This window comes from Notamacropus eugenii, chromosome 3, assembly GCF_028372415.1.
Source record: "Notamacropus eugenii isolate mMacEug1 chromosome 3, mMacEug1.pri_v2, whole genome shotgun sequence".
NCBI lineage: Eukaryota > Metazoa > Chordata > Mammalia > Diprotodontia > Macropodidae > Notamacropus > Notamacropus eugenii.
The window spans coordinates 85,060,722-85,080,039 of record NC_092874.1 but is presented as its reverse complement, the minus strand read 5'-3'; the positions used below and the strand labels follow the sequence as shown (position 1 = coordinate 85,080,039).

The window sequence follows — 19,318 nt, the reverse complement described above, 5'->3', positions numbered from 1 at the left end:
TATTCCCTTTCTGGAAGCCACAGATACAAGCCATTAGTCAGTTACATTTGCGTTTTTATATCTCTAGTTGGAGGCTTATTTTAAATATAGCATTAAAAAATAAAAATTTAAATGTAGCATTGTCCTCAGGGTCAGACATTTCTTCTCATTCAAAGCATTCTTGCATTAGGTTCTCAGTTCTAAGATTGTCATTAACTTTTCAGGATACAGCCCAGGGGTCATTAGTAACATAAAATGTCATCTAGAGTTATTCGTAATGTGCTTTTTCTCTCATAAATAAAGAAAAATGTGTGACTTGAAGATATTGGAATGATTTTTATGGTGAAAGTTTCTAAAAGTTATATTTATGCAGTTTTCAAGCTTTAAAATTTTTAGCTTTCTGTAATTTTAATTATCATTAGTATAAAGTTGGTTTTCAGATGAATGGCATGACCACTTAGTCACCAGGCATTTATGAAGTGCCTATTATGTGCTAGGCACTGTGCTAAGGTCTAGGAATACAGAATGCATTTTAGAAGAATGAAATAGACCTTGCCCAAAGCGAGTTTATATTTTATTAAGTAAAAAATGTGCATATATAGGTTGTACACATGAAAGTTATTGGTACTTGCAGCCGAAAAAGGCATCAGCCACTAAGGAGGTCAGGAAAAGCTCTTTCTAGAAAGTGCCTGTTGAGTTGAGGCTTGAAAGAAAGCGAAGTAAAATTTAAGACACAGTGGTGAAGATGAAGAGATTTCCAGTGATGCAGAGCAGAATGTATGGAAGGTGTAGAAACTAGACATCAAGCATTACTAAGGTCAGTGTGACTAACTATAGTGGGGCAACGGGAGGAACTTGCAATAAGACTGAAAGGCAAATTGGGGCCAGATGGTGAAGGGCTTTAAGTAACAGAGACAAGGGTTTCTATCTCCTCCAGAGGAGATAGGAAATCACTGGAGTTTATGAATAAGGAAGTGACATGGTTAGTCTTAGAATACAGAAAAATCACTTCCGCAGCAATGTGGAGAACGGATTTCATTGGGGCATTTTTGGGTAAGGGAGAATGGATGAAGAACTATAAGCCAGGCCTAGTGCTGGGGACACACATCCCAAAGGGAAGACTTTCCTTGCCTTCAAGGAGCTTGCAGCCTAACATTACATTTTATACACATAATACACTTGCAGTATAATAGTTTATAGAACTATAATATACACACACACATATATGTGTGATTATATAATAAACTTGTAGTATAGACTTGTAGAAGTCTTTTTTATATATTTATCCCTAAATCATTAGAGAAGTTAATTATGCTTGAGGTGACAGACTATTTTTGAAGACCAGTTTATAGATGCAAAGATACATCAACAGAAATTTGGCTACTAGGTAATGGCCATGGTGACACATGAACTAGATAAAAGACAATTTGGGCCTTAGTCCTATGTCTGATTTCATAGTGATGGTGGCAGAGTAGCAGAAAGAGGGGCAAAAGGTATTAAGAATCTCACCATTTTTTGTGACCTAAAAATATCATTTTAACTGTTGATACTCATAATGTGAGATATTTAATAAATAGCAAACAAATTGCTATACTAATAGAACTCAAAGGCTTGGACTCAGGAACTTAAATTTTTTAAAAATATTTTTTACTAATTACATATGAAAAGAATTTTTAAGATTTGTTTTTAAAAATTTTGAGTTCCACTGATGTGTTATTGGTGGAGTTGTGAACTGATCCAACCATTCTGGAGAGCAATTTGGAACTATGGGCAAAGGGTAATGAAACTGCATACCCTTTGATCCAGCAATGCCACTACTAGGTCTGTATCTCCAAGAGATCATAAAAAAGGGAAAAGTAGTTATAGTGCTGTTTCTTAAAATGAGCTCTTTTTGTGGTAGCAAAGAATTAGAAATTGAGGAAATGCCATCAAATGGAGAATGGCTGAATAAGTTGTGATATATGAATATAATGGAATACTATGGTTCTGTAAAAAACCCTGAACAGGCAGATTTCAGGAAAACCTGGAAAGGCTTACATGTACTGATGCTGAGGGAAGTGAACAGATCTAGGAGAACATTGTGCAGTGGTCAGCTATGATAGACTTAGCTCTTCTCAGCAGTACAGTTATCAAAGACGATTCCAAGAGGCTCTTGATGGAGAATGGTGTACACCTCCAGAGAAAGAACCATGGAGTCTGAGTGCAGATTGAAGCATGCTATTTTAAATTTTTTCTGGTTTTTGTTTTTCATGGCTTTTCCCTTTTGTTCTTTTTCTTCTTTTATAACATTACTAATGTGGAAATATGTTTAATATGATTATACATGTATAGCCTATGTCAGATTGCTTGCAGTCCTAGGGAGGGGAAAAGGGAGAGAGGGAGAAAATTTTAGAACTCAAAATCTTATGAAAAATGAGTGTTGAAAAACTATCTTTCCATATAAGTGGAAAAAACAAAGTAAGTAGTATTACTTACTAAAAAAAAATTGGATTTCAAATTATCTCCCTTCCTCTTCTCCTCCCTCCTTAAGAAGATTTGCAGTTTGATATATATTATATGTATGCAGGCAATGCAAAACACATTTCCATAATTAGCCATATTGCAAAAGAAAACACAGACCAAAAATAAAAAACCTAAGAAAAATAGAATTTAGAAAACCATGCTTTGATCCTCATTTAGACTTCATCACTCTGGAGGTGGGTAGCATTTTTCATCACAAGTCTTTAGGAATCTTCTTGGATCATTGTGTTGCTGTAAATAGTTAAGTCATTCATAGTTGATCATCACACAGTATTACTGTTACTGTGTACAATATTATCCTGGTTCTGCTCACTTCACTTTGTGTCGATCATATAAGTCTTTCTAGATTTTTCTGAAATCTTCCTGCTTATCATTTCTTGTAGCACAGTAGTATTCCATCACAATCATTTACTGCAGTGTACTCTTTCCCCAATTTGTGGGCATCTCCTCAATTTCCAATTTATTGCCAACACAAAAAGAGCTATAAATATAGGTCCTTTTCCTTTTCTGTTTTTTTAAAATATCTTTTGGGATATAGACCTAGTAATGGTGTTGCTGGGTCAAAGGGTGTCACAGTTTTATAGTCATTTGGGCATAGTTCCAAATTATTCTTCAGAGTAGCAAGGCTTTATTATTTTTTTGAAGATTCTCTCTGATACATGTCCTGTATGTACTTCTTTGAATAAAACTCAACAGTATTAATTTCTAAAAATATGAATGAGAGAAGAAAATATGGAAACTAAAACACTGTCAAAATGGCTTATTCTACTACCTTTGTATAATTTTATTTTGTTTTTCTTTTCAGAGAAGAACCAAAGATGACACTTGGAGAACTGATGATCTCAAGAAATACCTTAGGGTAATGTTCCAAAGATTTAAATAAAGGTTTACTTACTTTCTGAATTATTTTTACTGATAACTTTATTTGGCTCATTAATAAGTATTACATGTGAGTACACTATCTTTTAAAAGGGGGTTTTAGTTAAATGATATAGCTCCTACTTTTATGTCTTTATATTATTATATGTTCAAATGAGTTTCTCTATTGAATGACTACCAGCAGTTACAGAAATAGGGTAAGAAACATGGGGTTGAGAATGGGTCTACTGCAGGGATCATGATAGTAGGAACATTGTGGGATGAGTTATTACTCTTTATTCATAGCTAATTAATATAATTCATAATAATTCAATAATTCATACCTAGCAATAATTCATAGCTAAACCTACTGCGATTTATTGCAGTAGTAAAGTGTATCAGATGCTCCCAATTTTCTATTAGGTATTTTTGAGAGTAGGGTGGAGTTAGTGGAAGATGGCATATCACATAGAGAGGTGACACAGTGGATAGAGCTCTGGACCTGGTGTCAGGAAGGCCTGAGTTCAAATCTGGCCTCAGACACTAGCTGTTGACCTTTATCAAGTAATTTTACCCTGTCGGCCTCAGTTTCCTCATCTGTAAAATGACCCAGAGAAGGAAATGGCAAAGCACTCCAGTATCTTTGCCATGAAGACCCCAATTGGGCTCATGAAGAGTTGGACACAACTGAAATGACTGAACAGTGACAAAGGGATAGAAATAGCCGCCTTTCAAGGGCTTCTCCTTTGTAATCTGTAACCAGGATTCCCAGAGGTATTAGCAGATTCCTAACAGTTGCCTAGTAACTTGGTTTATTACAGGTCTTATGGCCACATCATTTGTATTTTATGAAACTAAAAGTGGAAATGAATGTCCTGAACCAGACTAGAGATAGATTTTTTGTCATAGTGTCAGCAGCACCTGTTCCTGCCATCATTGAGCCTAAAAGCTGCAAAGAGGAGATGAAAATTTTAAGAGTGGTAACCAAAAGAGGGCCCAAGCTTTGGCCCTGTGGGAGGCAAGATGGGTAAGCAGAAAGGGGTTTGGGGAGAGGAGTTTATAAGAACATTAAAAAAGATAGGTTAGTTGTATTCTACTAACATGTAGAACATATTATAATATATAGAACACCATATGTTTATGATGTAGGATTATTTAATACCCATAATATTACATATGAAACAATGTGAATCAAAACACCATTGAAGTCTAAAATAATTGATTTAGCTCTTCATCTTTCTGAGGTTTGAAAGAAGTTGATTTGAAGGCATATATTCTTTTAATTTATTTTTTGTTTTCAACATTCATTTTTATAAAATTTAGAGTTCCAAATTTTTCCCCCTCCCTTTTTCCCCCCTTCCCCAAGATGGCATGCAATCTGATATAGGCTATATGTGAATGTATATATTCTGACATAATGTTTCTGGGTGGATGTGGTTTTTCTTTTGAAGGAGAATAATGATCCTTACCCAATGTCTAATATACTTTGGACTCTTCAAGGGGAAAGACTTTTCCTAGTGTAACAAAGTAATACCTTCTCCCTCTTTATTTACTCTAGGCGTCACAGTCAGATACTCAAAAAGAAGATAAGAAACATAGAGAAAAGAAATCACACAGAGATTCAGAAGTGAGTGACTTGTTTGAGTACAAAGAGTATAAACACAAAGATCAAGAAAAAGAGACACTGAAAAGCAGAGAAAGAACAGGGGAAAGAGACAGTCACGTAACTAAAGATACTGGGAAAGCTTATGGTGATAGAGATAAACAAAAAGAAAAGAGAAAAGAAACAAAAGAACGAGAGAGAGAAAAAAATAAAGAGAAACATCGTGAACAAGATGCTGAAAAGGAAAAATATTACCGAGGGAAGGACAAAGATAAAGAAAGAAAATTTAAGAAAGAGGATTTTAAGCAAGTTTCACATCATAACTTAAAGGGATTTGAAACGCGAGATAAAGATCTGGAAAAGAAGGTTTTGTCAGGTAGGTTGGCTTGTCTTATTGGCCACATCTTGGCTGTTTCTCTTCAGTCTAGCAAAATTACTTAGAATTGGTCAGCTGGAATTGAATGCAATTTTAGAACTGCCCCTTATTTTCCATGCCATGATGGTGTAGCTTTCAATTATTGGTATTGTTAGCTACCAAAATGATCTTGTGTATTTCTCTGGAAAAAAAATTATTTACTTTTTGGAAAATTTTGCTGTATGTAAATTTAAAAATGTTTTATTTTAATTTCATTTTCATGAATTTAGGTTTTTATTGAAAGAATTTACAGATAAATAACTGGAGGCTGGACCAGGTGACTGCCCAGGGGCAGGCCCACAATGGACTGGCCACCCAAGGTGTGTGATGAGTGCCTGTCCCCATATCCCTGCTGGTCTTCTGTAGTGGTGATCCTGACTAGCCCCTTCCCTGGGCTTTTTCGTTGATTCTGTGGGCCTCAGATATAAGGACATGGTGCGGGCAGGAGGCTGTCACTCCCTGTGGTGGAACTGGAATGATGAAACATTAATTTGGAATTCAGTCTGAAACTGGACGATTCAGTTATAGAAGGAGTAAGTGACCATGTCCTTGTGGCAGTTGTGATCAGTTTCGCTTTCATTGTTATACTGAAAATATGTGTGTGTGTATACACTCATACATACAAACATATATGTATACATGTGTATAAATATATATGTATACACACATATACACACATTTTAAGAAATGTAAAACAAAACATTCACCCTGATAACCAAGAGCTAGTATGGGTGCTTTGTGAACTTCAGACAGGACACTATCTGCTGTTCAGCTGCAGTTATACACTGATATGTCCTGTCCAGTCTGTTTATATCAGGTTTCTATTCCTGTTGAAACAAACTGTGAATGTCTTTTTTGTGGTACTTGCATTATTTTATACTGGCAATATGATTGATGGTTTGCGACCATTAGTTGTCCAATCAGCAGACATATGGTTACCTCATTCTTATAAGTATTTGGTAAAGATAATCAGACTCAGGATGTCTCAGAATTGTATCAAGATATTAATGACTGTAATAGAACATTCTCAAGACAACCCAGATCAATTATGGAAGGAAGTATGTATCTGTCCACTTTACTGAGACATGCATCTGGGGAAATGTTTTCAGTTGGGGGCCTTTTCTGGATATTCTGCATCTACTTTTATATTGGGAATTTTTTTTCCTATCTGATATCAACTTTGGATTTTGTTCCTGAAGCCTTGTTTGGAATTCTAGGATTTCTAGATGATTTCTTTGTCATCTTTTTATTGCTTATGTACATCTCCGTCATGTAGGCAAAAATGCTATTTTCAAAGGCTAAAGCAAGTGAAATAAATGAATTTTGCTTGAGCTTATGTGAAAAACCATTCAAATGAACCATTATAAAATAGTTGAATATAATTTTGCCAGTTTAAAAAAAATCTTAGGAAATTTTGCTAGCAGGAATTCTATTAGTGTGTTGGAGGTTATAATACTTAAGGTAAATTTATAACCATCTATAGCTATATCTATTTATTTGGTAACTAGCTCTAAAATGGGCAGCTAGGTGGTGCAGTGGATAGAGCACCAGTGCAGGAGTCAAATCTCACCTCAGACACTTGACACTCACTAGCTGTGTGACCTTGGACAAGTCACTTAACCCAAATTGCCTCATCCTGGGTCATCTGCAGTCATCCTGATGAATATCTGGTCACTGGATTCAGATGGCTGTGGAAGAGAAGTAAGACTGGTGACCTGCACGGCCCTCCCTCACTCAAAACAAAGTCAAGTGCAATGTCATATCATTATTTTTCTGATGGCATAATCTTTTTCAGCAACGAAGGATGAACATACAGCTACAAAATAATATCTTCTGAAAAAGTCGCTATGTAGGAGGACATTAAGTGAAAAGATATGTTTTTATACCTTTACCCACTGCTCAAAATTAACCAGTTGTCTGTATAAAAAGCTATTATTAAATATGCAGTTTGCTACCTTCCTATATGATGAAGCATAAATATTATAATGGATAATTTTCTTTATAGTAAGATGTTATATAAAATTTTAAAAGTAAAAAAAAATTATAGAAAATTCTAGACATCAATATTTTTTCTGTGAATGTTTCAAATAATTTTTATTTTCTTGCAGAAAATTACATGCTATTAATAAAAAACAATTTAGGTTCATTGTTCCACTGAAAACTTAGATTCCTCAATACTACCTATAATTTACTTCAGAATGGATCCATGATCTTTTCTAATTGGGTCTTTCCTCCAGTGGTTCATGATATCTTAGCAGAAAAGTAACCACTTAATAAATTTTTGCTGATCAGTAAGTTGAATATACCTATTCATAACTGCTCATCCTGTGCAATTCTTGTCTATGTTTGGAAGCACGTTGGAAAAAGAAGTAAATTTGAGTCAGAGCATATGGGCTTAAATCTTAACTCTGACATATACAACTTTGAGCGACCTTTGAGGAAGTCACTCACCCTCTCAGTTTCTTTACCTGTGAGGGTTAGCCATCCTAAAATGTGACTAAGTTCCCTTCTATCTCTAAATCTGCAATTTTGTGTTCCATGTATAAATTCTCAATTTATTATAGAGAATCAAAAGAACATGCTAAAGGCTTTCTTTTATGTTGGTCATTTACCATTTCAAGGGAAAGTAGTCGTACTTGGCTGTTTGTCTATTGTCCCTTACTCTCAGTACCATGTCATAGTAGCAGTTTTTTTTTCTGATCATTATTACAAGCATATCATCCTTTGTAGTCCTCCTTGGGCACATGTTATGGCTGGTAATGTCAGTGCTCTCCCAGGCTACCACTTCTCTGGCTTCTACTCTTATTTTCTCCCTAATCCTGAATTTATAATCAGCCAGTTCAGATACATAGAATTTTCCATGTTTGAATCCCTCAGCATCTTGTCCTATTAAATCTCATACTCTAAGATTTCTATATGCCTTCTCTTTTCTTACTCATTGGCTGCTGAATGATGGTGGAGGAAGTCACACAACCCTACAGACTATGGGTTTTCTAATCTTCCTTTCACTCTCACTGCAAAGTAATCTGTTTCTCTTTTCTCTTTACTATCACACTCCCCTAGCAACTGTTTTCAAACCTTTGCTTTACTCTCTAAATTTGCGGCACCACACTTCACCTTACCCTCTCAGCAGAAGACCTTTGTTTCATACTTTTCTAAGAAAAATAGAGGTCATTTGTATTAAGCTTCCTTTTCTTCCCTGTTCTGTTTCTTAAAACATCTTGCTACAATTCTTTGTGCTTTCTTCCTTTGCATTGGTCTCTGAGGAAGAAGCTCTATTTCTTTCCCTTATACTTATGCCTTTGATCCTGTTTTCCCATCTTCTCTAGCAAATTGCTTCTACTATCATCTTCTCCTCCGTTTGTTATTTTTTTCTTTGAATAATATTCAATTTTCCCCCAGTTACATGTAAAGACAATTTTTAACATTGGTTTTTCAAAATTTTCGGTTCCAAATTCTCTCCTCATTTCCACCTCTTCCCTTCCCTAAAGTGAGCAATTTGCATATAGCAATTATAGCCATTTGATATAGGTTATACATGTGTAATCATGCAGAACATATTTCCATATTAGTCATGTTGTGAAAGAAAACAGACCTCCCCCTCAAAAAAAACCCCATAAAAAAAGAAAACGAAAAATAGAATGCTGTGATCTGCACTCAGACTCCATCAGTTCTTTCTCTGGAAGTGAATAGCATGTTTCATCAGGAGTCCTAGGGAATTCTCTGGGATCATTGTATTGCTGAGAATGGCTAAGTCATTCACAGTTTGTCTCCTTACAGTATTGCTGTTACTGTGTACGTACAGTGTTCTCCTGGTTCTGTTCACTTCACTTTGCATCAGTTCATGTAAGTCCTTCCAGGTTTCTCTGAAATCATGCTGCTTTTCATTTCTTATAGCACAGTAGCATCCATTACAATCATATCACTCTCCCTGGGTTTTTTTTAAAGTTATTTTTTCTTTTTTCTCCTTTTCTGCTGCCTATGACCATACCCCAAACTCCCCTTTTCTTATAAACCTTTCCTGACCTTACTATTTCCTCAAGCTGTCTTGTTACATCTGTGTACTCTTTCACTGACAGACTTCTTGAACAAGCTGTGAGCACTCATTGCATCTACTTCCTCTCCTGTCACTCACTTTTCAGTCTCATGCAGTTTGACTTCTTACTTTATCATTCCTTTAAAAATGCTTTTTCAGGGGTACCAGTGACCTCTTTAAGTGCCACATCCAGTGTCTTCTTAGTCCTCACCTTTGTTGAAATCCCTGTCCTATTTTGGCATGGGCATTTTTCAGTTAAAAGCTATGTATAAGTTAGTGAATATTTTTTAGTTCTAAGTAGTTTTCCAGAATAATTGAATTAACTTACAGCTTCACCAGCAGTGTCTTAGTGTGCCTGCCTTCCCACATCTTCCATAATTTACCCATTTATCATTTGTCATCTTTTCCAGTCTGGTGTGTTGTGTGAGGTGAAATGTCAAAGTTTAAATTTCTCTTGTTATAGTGGTTTGGAGTCGTTTTTCATATAATTGTCAGCAGTATGCTATTCTTAAAGTTATTAATTTATCTTTTGGGAAGTGCATCCTGTTCTGACGTTTTCATTAGTTTCTCAGTCTAGTCTCAAAGGAATTAGCTTAGTGTTTAATATCAGGCCTTTGTAGTGGAAATATTTGGTGCTCTTGACAGCTTTCCTCCTTTTCTTAGATACATTGATTTTCTTTGTGTAAAGCTTTTAAGCTTTATGTAGTAGAAGTTGTTTATTTACTTTTTATAGTCTCCTCTGTCCTTTGTCATACCTGTGAAAGGTGTCTCCTTGCATTCTCTGATTTTTAAATGTGACATTTTTATATTTACGTCATATTAATATAGAGGGGTTTTGTTTGTGACATGTAGTGTAAGATGGTTTTCTAAACCCAATTTCTGTCAAATTCCTTTCTAGTTTTCCTGGCTGTTTTTGTGGAATAGTGAATCCTTATATCAGTGGTTTGTGTTTTGGAGTTTGTTAAACACTGGGGTACAATTTTCTTTTATTTCTGGTTTTGCTTCCTTGGTCTGTACCATTAACCAAATCTTGTATTCTTTAACTAGTACCAAATGGTTTTGATGGTTATAATACAGTAGTGTGGTTCAAGATTCCTTCATTCCTCCATTTTCCCTTGAGATTTTTGATGTTTGGTTCCTCCAGATGAATTTTATTATATTTGTTGAAACCCTTGAACAGTTTCCTAAATGAAAGTTCTACCTGTTTTTCTCTTTCTAATCAAGTTTGATCCCAACTCATGGTCCATTTACCATTAGTTAGTTAATTATTTCAATTAATTCAATGGACTAATTTATCCAGATGCATGTCATAGTTGAGATAATTGGTATTATTCATTCATTTTTTTTCTATGTGTAAAATGCAAGACCTGTCTCTTCTGTTTCCTTTAAGTAATCATGAGTCTCACTGAAGAGGATTTGCAGAGATGGGGCATTGATGCATTTTGCCCTGTATAATTCCCAAATAAGCATACCTTGAGGACATCACCTATAGAAGGGGTTTTTAACCTGGAGTCTATAAACTTGAATGGGAAAAAATTACATATATATTTTCACTAACTTTTGGTTTCTTTTGTGACTTTATATATTTATGTGTTTAAAACATTATTCTGAGAAATGGTCAATAAGCTTCACCAGCCTACCAAGGAAGACACAATACTGAAAAGAGTAAGAACCTCTGATCTATAGGGAAATCTCTCTTTTATTCGAACTGTTCTCAAGACATAGGACCACAGATAAAGACCTGGAAAGAAACTTAGAGACTCTCTAGTCCAACTCCTTATTTCATGCATAACTGAGTTCCAGAAATGTGCCTTAGGAAGATGATTTTTGGCAGCTACATGGTAGATGGACTGAAGGAGAGATGGACTGGAGGCAGAGAGACTCATAAAGTAACTTATACAATAGTCCAAGCAGATACTGAGGAAGGTTTGGATGTGGGAGATGTTAGAAAGATGGGCATTGACTTGGCCTCTGGCTAAATGTGGGGTGGGGGTGAGACTTTGAGGGAGAGACAGGAGTCATGTTCCCTGACAGTAGTGAACTGTGTGCCAAGCTATGTCTTCTTGTTTTATGTCTTGCTTCTTAAGGTTAATTAGATGATTATTGAGCAAACATGTCTGTGGTTACATCTATAAAGGAGTCTTGCATTATCTTAACATGTTCAGTGGAACTTGGAAACTTGGAACTTGGAAAGGGGCCTTCAAGCCTGCATTTTTTCCTTATGACTCAGTTGCTCATGTGTAATCAACATGCAGTAGATCTTGTAGGGTCTTGTGTTTTCTATACCTCTTACTAATTTGTGTGAGCATGAAGGTGTACACGTTCTGGTATGGAAAATTGTCCATGAAAGCCTACTTCTTCCTGTTACGTGTTTTCTATGAAGATTACTCTTGATACGTGTGTGAGGAGTTGCTTGCTGGTGTACTTATCATCTTTTCTTGGAGGGGTGGGTAATGATACTGTACATAATTTTTCCATTTATTTGGCATCTTTTTCTTTTATATACAGCCTGAAGTTGATCTTTTGGTGCTTTCAAAATTGTGTCTGTTCTAGCTCGTATTCCTTTTTTGTGTTCTTGCTCTAGCCTACCTTCTCTTCCTGACTTTATCTTTTTAAGTGTCATTTAAAATTATTCATATAGCACATATAGCATCTAGAATGAGAAAAGATTTCTGTAAAAAAATACTGGCCAATCTGTTTGGTTCTTTGATTATGCCCTGGATTAGTTTAAATAAATGAACATATAAAATATTTTTAATAAATTTAAAGAAATGAAAATTATATTATGCTGATGGAAAGTATGTTGCTTCAGAAACTATCAACTTCATTTTAAAAAGTAACTTTTCTTTACTTCATGATATTGTTTATTATTGTGTTGAGAGAGCGTTGGCAGTCCAATATACGAGCCAGATTTATTAAATAGGAAGAAAATAGTGTAAGATAAAAAAATCTATGCCCTTTGTTTCAATTAATTGTCAATTCATACTCCTAATCTTTATCATTCATTTACCGAACCAATGTCAATTTAACATTGTATTTTAATTTAAAAGGAAAAAAAATCTCTGTCCTAGAAATAAGAAATATCAATTAAATAGAAAAAATACCATGTTGCTTTTTTTCCTTGTGTGATATGCCCTGCAAGGTTTCGTCTTATCTTAAAAAATAAATTTTTATGTATAATTTTTTTTATTTATAAAAATTCTAAAGTAAGGTATGACATTTAAAATATAATAAATATTAAGCCCTTAGAATAAGGAATAATCTTTTTTCCCTCAAAATAAATTACTTTTGTTTTTCTCTTTCTTCCCTCCCTCCCTCCCTCCCTCCCTCCCTCCCTTCCTCCCTTCCTTCCTTCCTTCTTTCCAGAAATGCTGTAGCCATTTGTTTTTAGCCAGACCTCTTGACCCCAGTATCAGGAAGTGTTGGGACCTACATACATTCACTATTCTTTCCTTACTCAGTGAATCATAGCCACTGAGGAGTAATCTTTTAATATATACAGTATATACTGAAAAACTGCAAAGGTGTAATAGAACCATATTTTTGTGTTAGAATTTCTATGTTTAGAGTATAAATAAGAAAATTTTCATTTTTACAGGAAGTAGAGAAAAAGATAAAGACAGAGAACAAAAACATGATTCTGAAAGAAAAGATGAAGACAAAGAAAGAAAGTACCGAGAAAAGAAGGTAAACAAATCAGGAACTAAATGCTACATTCCTTCCAAATGTGGGGAGCTTTAATAATTATGACTAAAAAGGATTCTTGTTTGAGCTTTTCTAAACATAAGATGCAAACAAGTCAGGACCAGGCCGTGATTATCTATACATTAGTACAGTTAGAACCTGGAATGCAATGGGTACTGAATATATAAAGGATTTTCTCTTTTGCCCTAGTATTTGGGTCCTAGATTCACAGTGATCAAGAAAATGTAGTAAAAGGGGACATTATCAGGTAGACAATATGAATGAGGAATTAAGGCATTTTGCTTGACTTTTTTTATGTGGTCTTTTTACATTTCATCTTCTTACAACAATGAGATTGCTAGAGAGGAAGTATGATCTCGATGACTGGCAGACCCATTAGAAGAAGAGAGCTGAACTATCTGAGCTAATGTCAGGCGCTCAGTAGCAAATAATATTTTTAGGCCCATTATGACCTGCCAGAGGCTGATGGAAGTCTAACTGAAGAGAGAAGTTTGAAAAAGTACTGGAGAAGCTAACTCCTGTCATACTTGTTGTAGTGCTTCAGGCCTTAACCTTCGGCTACCTGATTAATCTATTAGGCCAAGTCTGTGGAAGGCAGTTAGGATATAGTACTATATCCATGTTTGCTGAATGAATCCATGAGAACGCACGTGATTGCTGTGCTGCTGAAGGGCGGTGAATAACCTCTCTGGGGAAAAGGAAATGGCTGTTTGGGGGAACCCTAGATTAGGGAATCTTTTAAATTCTCTTATTTCCATTTTTCAGATAAACTGAGATTAAGTGATTTGCTCAAGGTCATTCAGCTAGTTAGTGTGGAGCAGTTGGGACAAGGTGATTCTCACTTTCATGTTCTTTTGATGATGTCACACCCTCCTCCTGAGTTTGAGGTATCAGGGTGACAGAGTCCTTCAGGTAAAAAAAGTGAACTGGAAAAATTGTCAAAATGAAAAAGACCACAGACTCTTGGAATACCTCTTTTCAGTGAGATGGAAAGGCTTTTAGGAGAACACCAAAGACTATTTCCTAGGACCAGTAGTCTTGGCCTTACAAGAAAATAAATATACTGGTTTGCTTTTTCCTTTGTATTTATATTTTTTCCTGAGTAGCAAAGGCAATTAGGGACAGATATACCTGTGGTCAAACTTATGTAACAATAGTAGATCACATAGTAATTACGATAATTGTGACAAAATGTGATGAGAAAAAAAATTGAAGAGTTTAAAGTAAACGTTCCAGAGAAAGCCGAGGTCTATTTTTAATAACATTAAAAAGCTGAGGGAAAATGGTCACTATAAATCAGAAGGACCACAGAGACTTCAGCTCAAAACCCTACTTGGCAGGATGACAAACAAGAGGCTATTTTTAGGAAAAAAACATTTCTAATTTTGGAAAATTGAATTGAGGAAAAGAAATAAGGAAACCTAACTAGGTAATTAGGTAGAACATAAAAAATCTTCCCTGATTACCCCTAGCCAGAAGTAATGTAACCTCCTTTCCTATGAAACATCCTATACGGCTTTCAGCCTCTCATTGACTTAGGATGAGTTATGATGTTAAGACAGGGTTTGCTTTGCCTTCCTTCTTTCTGTTCCTCCTCTCCCTTCAGCTGCCTTTTGCTGTGGCTGATAAGCCACAACTAACACATTTGAAGATGTTTATCATTAATACATTCAGTGTACAGTAGTTCTGGGATCAGTGGAATGACAGTGGTACAAAGTTTACCTTGTCTTCTGTGCTGTACTGAGTTAAGGTGAGAAGCAGTGAGTTGTTCCCAGGCTGTGTTAAGGTCTGTGAACTTGATGAAGAAAGAAAGTTCTCACGACCACCTGCTAAGGTTCACTTTAGTTGTTTTGCAGTCATGTCTGACTCTTCATGACCCTGTTTGGGTTATTCTTGGCAAAGATACTGGAGTGGTTGGCCTTTCCTTCTCCAGGTCATTTTACTGATGAGGAAATTGAGGCAAACAGGGTTCAATGACTTGCCCAGGATCACACAGCTAGTAAGTGTCTCAGGCCAGATGAATCTTCCTGACTTCAGGCCTAGCACTATATCCTCTATGTCACCTAGATGCCCATTAGCTAAGACTAGCTTACTTTCATATGTAAAAGATATATGTAAATCAGAGATTTACAGTTGTAGTTGTAGGCATATAAATGTATCCATTTTTCTTTTCATGACAATTAAACTGTGTCTTCTGTGTAGTTAGTGACTTCATGTTTTTTAAATATTTTTAAATATTGCAGTATGGTGAAAATAAAGAGTTTACTCTCAGATATTATCTGCATAAAGAAGATGGAGAAAGAAAGCACAAGAAACAACAGGAACAAGAGAAGAAACACAGAGAAAAAAGCAGCACTAGGGAAAAAAGAGAAAAAGTGTCAAAAGAAAAAAACAGCATAGCCTATGACAAGGATGTGGAAGATAAACAAAAAGAGAGACGACATAAAGACGGAGTGTCTTTTGAGGACGAGAGACTAAAAAATGTCACTGACAAGAAAGAAAAAACATCCAAAGAAGAGCACAGAAAGAAAAAAGAATCTAAGGTCAAATTTTCTCTTACTTAGAAACTGAATTTTATCATGTAGCCCTCAAGCTTGTTTATTGTAGTGGATACCAGTGTATGAGTGGCAGGCATGTTTGATTCCAGTGAAGTGAATGTGGAGATTTATTGCTCTGAATATTGGAGACAAACATAACTGAAATTAAGATTGTTTGATTAGTGTTGAAAGATGATAAAATCTTGATGTACTGACAAATAAAGCAATACCTGTCATTTGTATGTTGAATACATACATTAATGAAAAATGCTTTAAAGTGCTCCAAACTTCTCTGGAAATAATGTTGAAAAAGCAAGAAGTGTGGCTTTATTATCACTTTGTATAAAATTGCTCTTGACTGTAAAGGGTCTAATTGTTACACACATAGGTTGGTTTAAATGCTGTGGTTGCTTAATGTAATTCTGATCTCATTATTGAATTTTAAAGAAAATCAATAATTATCTGTCCATTGTTTGGCTCTCTTTAGTGAATTAGAAACCAAGTCCTTTTCCTTTTGATGCTACTTTCTTAAAATAATAATTTCGATTAATGTTTCTTTTCACATGAATTCCAGACATTTTCACATTTATTGTTTTGAAGGAAAAGTAGCTTAGCTCCATTTTATAAACTTCTAGGACAGAAAAGTAAAGTAAATGTTTGGGCTTACAGAACAAGACTGATGAAGTCCAAGTAAGAACGGACATTTATGGAACTAGCACTTAGTCAATCTGCTTTCCCTACTTAAGTCTTTATTATCATTCTAATTTTAGAAGCCAAGTTATTAAACTAAGCTTTATGAATTCAAATCATAGTATATAGATGGATAGAAAATCATGTTAAAAATGTCATCCTGAAAATATTTCACTTGAAACTGTTGCCTACATTAGCTCTGCTCCTATTTTTTTTCCTTCCTTTCACTGATGAGTGTCACGATTGACTGCCCCTTATCTTTGTCTCTGCTAGAGATTTGAACATTTTCTTCTTCCTTTCAGTTTCTTTCTCCTCTTCCGAGTACCACTCCCACTCCTCCTGCTTCTCAGGTGCCCATTGTCTTCAGGGTGTCATCTAGGGATCCCTAAACTGCCCTCTTCCCTTCCCCCTAATGCTTCCTTACTACTTCCATGCAGTGAACTGCTCTGCTTTCCCTACTGTGTTCCTCACTACCCACTCTCTCCTGGATGCCTTGGAATCTAGCTTTCTTTCCCAGACTCTTATCCTAACTATTCTCTTGAAAGCTCCTTATACCTTCCAAAGCTGCAGAGGCCTTTCTCATCCTTAATTTTCTTAGACCTGACTACTTCATTTGATCCTCTTGACTACTTGTTCCACTTGAAGGGTCCTTCCCCCCCCTCTGTAATAGAACCTACTCTACTGGGTTCTACTTCTAGGTACTTGTTTCTTTCCCTTCCTTCTCCTGTTCCCTTATTGTTTCCATGGGCAGCTAGGTGGTGCAGTGGATAGAGCACCCAGTGTAGGAGTCAGGAGGACTTGAGTTGAAATCTCACCTCAGACACTTGACACTCCCTAGCTATGTGACCTTGGATAAGTCACTTAACCCCAATTGCCTCATTCTGGATCGTCTCCAGTCATCCTGATGAGTACCTGGTCACTGAATTCAGATGGCTTTGGAGGTGGAGAAGTGAGGCTGGTGACCTGCACAGCCCTCCCTCACTCAAAACAAAGTCAAGTACAAGTCATGTCATCATGTCTCTGATGGCATGGTCTTTTTCGGCAACAAAGGACGAACACACACACGTGTTGTTTCCATATACTTCCTCTCTTGGAGAACTTATCTCTTCAAATGGTTTCAGGCATATCAATTTATGGTGATGATCGTAGTTATCTTGGGGTTGAAATCTTGGAGTCTCCTGGACTCATTCTCTTCTTTTCTTTCCCATATCCAGTCACCCTGTCCTGTCATTTGTACTTTGAAGTGTCTTTTTTTCAGTTAGTACTACCTTCTTTTCTATTCTACTCTCATCTATGATGTGGATACAAAGGTACGCTCTAAGAGTTAAAAGAATATTAATGGTTGCTTTTCCAGTACTTTGTGAAGCCCCTCCTGAGGGGGTTGGGGCTCATGTCCTAAAGTCCTTTTCCCCTTATCTTGAAATACCATAAAAACTTTTTAACTTTTCCCAAAAGAATTGCTTTTGTGTTCCTTATCCTGTGTTCCTCCTGTCCTTTAATCTTTAACCCACCATCCTGTATCATAAAGAATTCCTTTTGTCTCTGTCATCCTATGTCATAAAATTCTTTCTTGTCCCATTTTTAATTGTTAACTTCTACAAAAACCTCCAAAAGCTACGCCATCATTCTGAAACTTCTGTATAAACATAACTCTCCAAATATCAGGTTCTCAGCTTTCTTGCTAAGAAGACCCATGTAGCTTTCAAGTAATAAAGCTCTCATTGACTACAGAGAACGTTTAAGTAGGTTCTTTCACACTCAAACTGCTCTCCTTAATCTGACCTCACTGTTCTCGACCCTTATCACCGCAAATGTGGAATGTGTTTGCTGCCCAGTAGCCAGTCTTTGTGACCTCTCTCCATCTTGCCTTCAGTTTTTTTCTCCCTGCCACTGCCAAGTTAGTCTTCCCTAAATAAGATTTTCATTCTTTACTCATCTCTTCCAAAACCTGTTATTATATGAAGTTCAGGCTCATCTCCTTGATTCCCAGATCTGGTCCCACTATGTCTATCCAACCTTCTCTCCTCCTTGGCTTTGATACATTCTTCTGACGTGCTCAGAGGAGCTGAGTAGATGGAGGGGGGCGAGGGCTTCTGAGTTGGAACAGTTGACTTGAACAGAGATTAAATCTTTTGATGTACAAATATGAGCTGTGTAATGCAGACCAAGTGAGTTTTCAAGTGTCATTATGTCATCAGAATGGAAAAAGGAAAGTGTCTGCCAAATACCTCTACGTAAAGGGCATTATGATACATCAGTACTAGAAATTTTGGGATCATCTTGAAAAGTTAAAAGTGAAATGTACAAAATTATGTAACTAGAAGCAATTTTTCAATAAGAATATTTGTCAGATTTTGAAATAATACCTAGCAAGTTGTTATGTTTCTTAAAAAAGAAATTATTATAAATTCTTGGAACTATCTGAAAAAAGTAATTGTTAGCATTCCTTTATTCATTTGTCCCCCAGGCACGGGGCACTAATTTATTTCAGAGATTACTAGATCATAAAATAGGTTCTTTTAGGACCAGTTGGAACTGCAGTTTGTGTATTTTTTATAGCAGCATTATATGTTATTTTTAAAAACATTGATTTTTATTGATAACTTTCATTTTTATATAACTCCCATTTCCCAGTGTATCTTTCTCCTCTTCCCCTCTAGGTACTGCTTTGAAATTTGAATTCATATCTGTTTTATGGTTGATGTTTTCCCAAAGATAGTTAAGAAAAATAATGAAATTCATTATTACTTTGTTTCACAGACTAGTGAACACAGAAGTGGAGGAGCATATTTCAAAAGAGAAAACATACCTGGCAACCAGTAAGGAAGATGAATAATTTGATTTCAGATACATGTCTCACAGTTCTTTTAGAGTTTGCTTATAAACTCTACATGTTGGCTCTAATTTTAATTAGAGAAAATTATAGGTGAATGAATGAATGAAAAAGCCTATATTAAATACTATGTGCCAAGGAC

The 19,318-nt window shown here is 35.8% G+C and overlaps 1 protein-coding gene and 1 pseudogene across 4 annotated transcripts in view; both read left to right on the top strand.

Moving 5' to 3' along the window:
* Positions 1-19,318, top strand: part of DYNC2I1 (dynein 2 intermediate chain 1) — a 100,746-nt gene that overhangs the window by 19,236 nt on the left and 62,192 nt on the right. For all 4 annotated transcript variants that reach the window (XM_072652071.1, XM_072652073.1, XM_072652072.1 and 1 more), the window contains 5 exons: positions 3,305-3,358; positions 4,916-5,336; positions 13,010-13,098; positions 15,360-15,659; positions 19,104-19,162. In XM_072652071.1, the coding sequence (XP_072508172.1) occupies positions 3,305-3,358; positions 4,916-5,336; positions 13,010-13,098; positions 15,360-15,659; positions 19,104-19,162 (923 nt within the window). The remainder of the gene's footprint in view (positions 1-3,304; positions 3,359-4,915; positions 5,337-13,009; positions 13,099-15,359; positions 15,660-19,103; positions 19,163-19,318) is intronic.
* Positions 5,918-6,730, top strand: LOC140532927 (E3 ubiquitin-protein ligase RNF170 pseudogene; annotated as a pseudogene).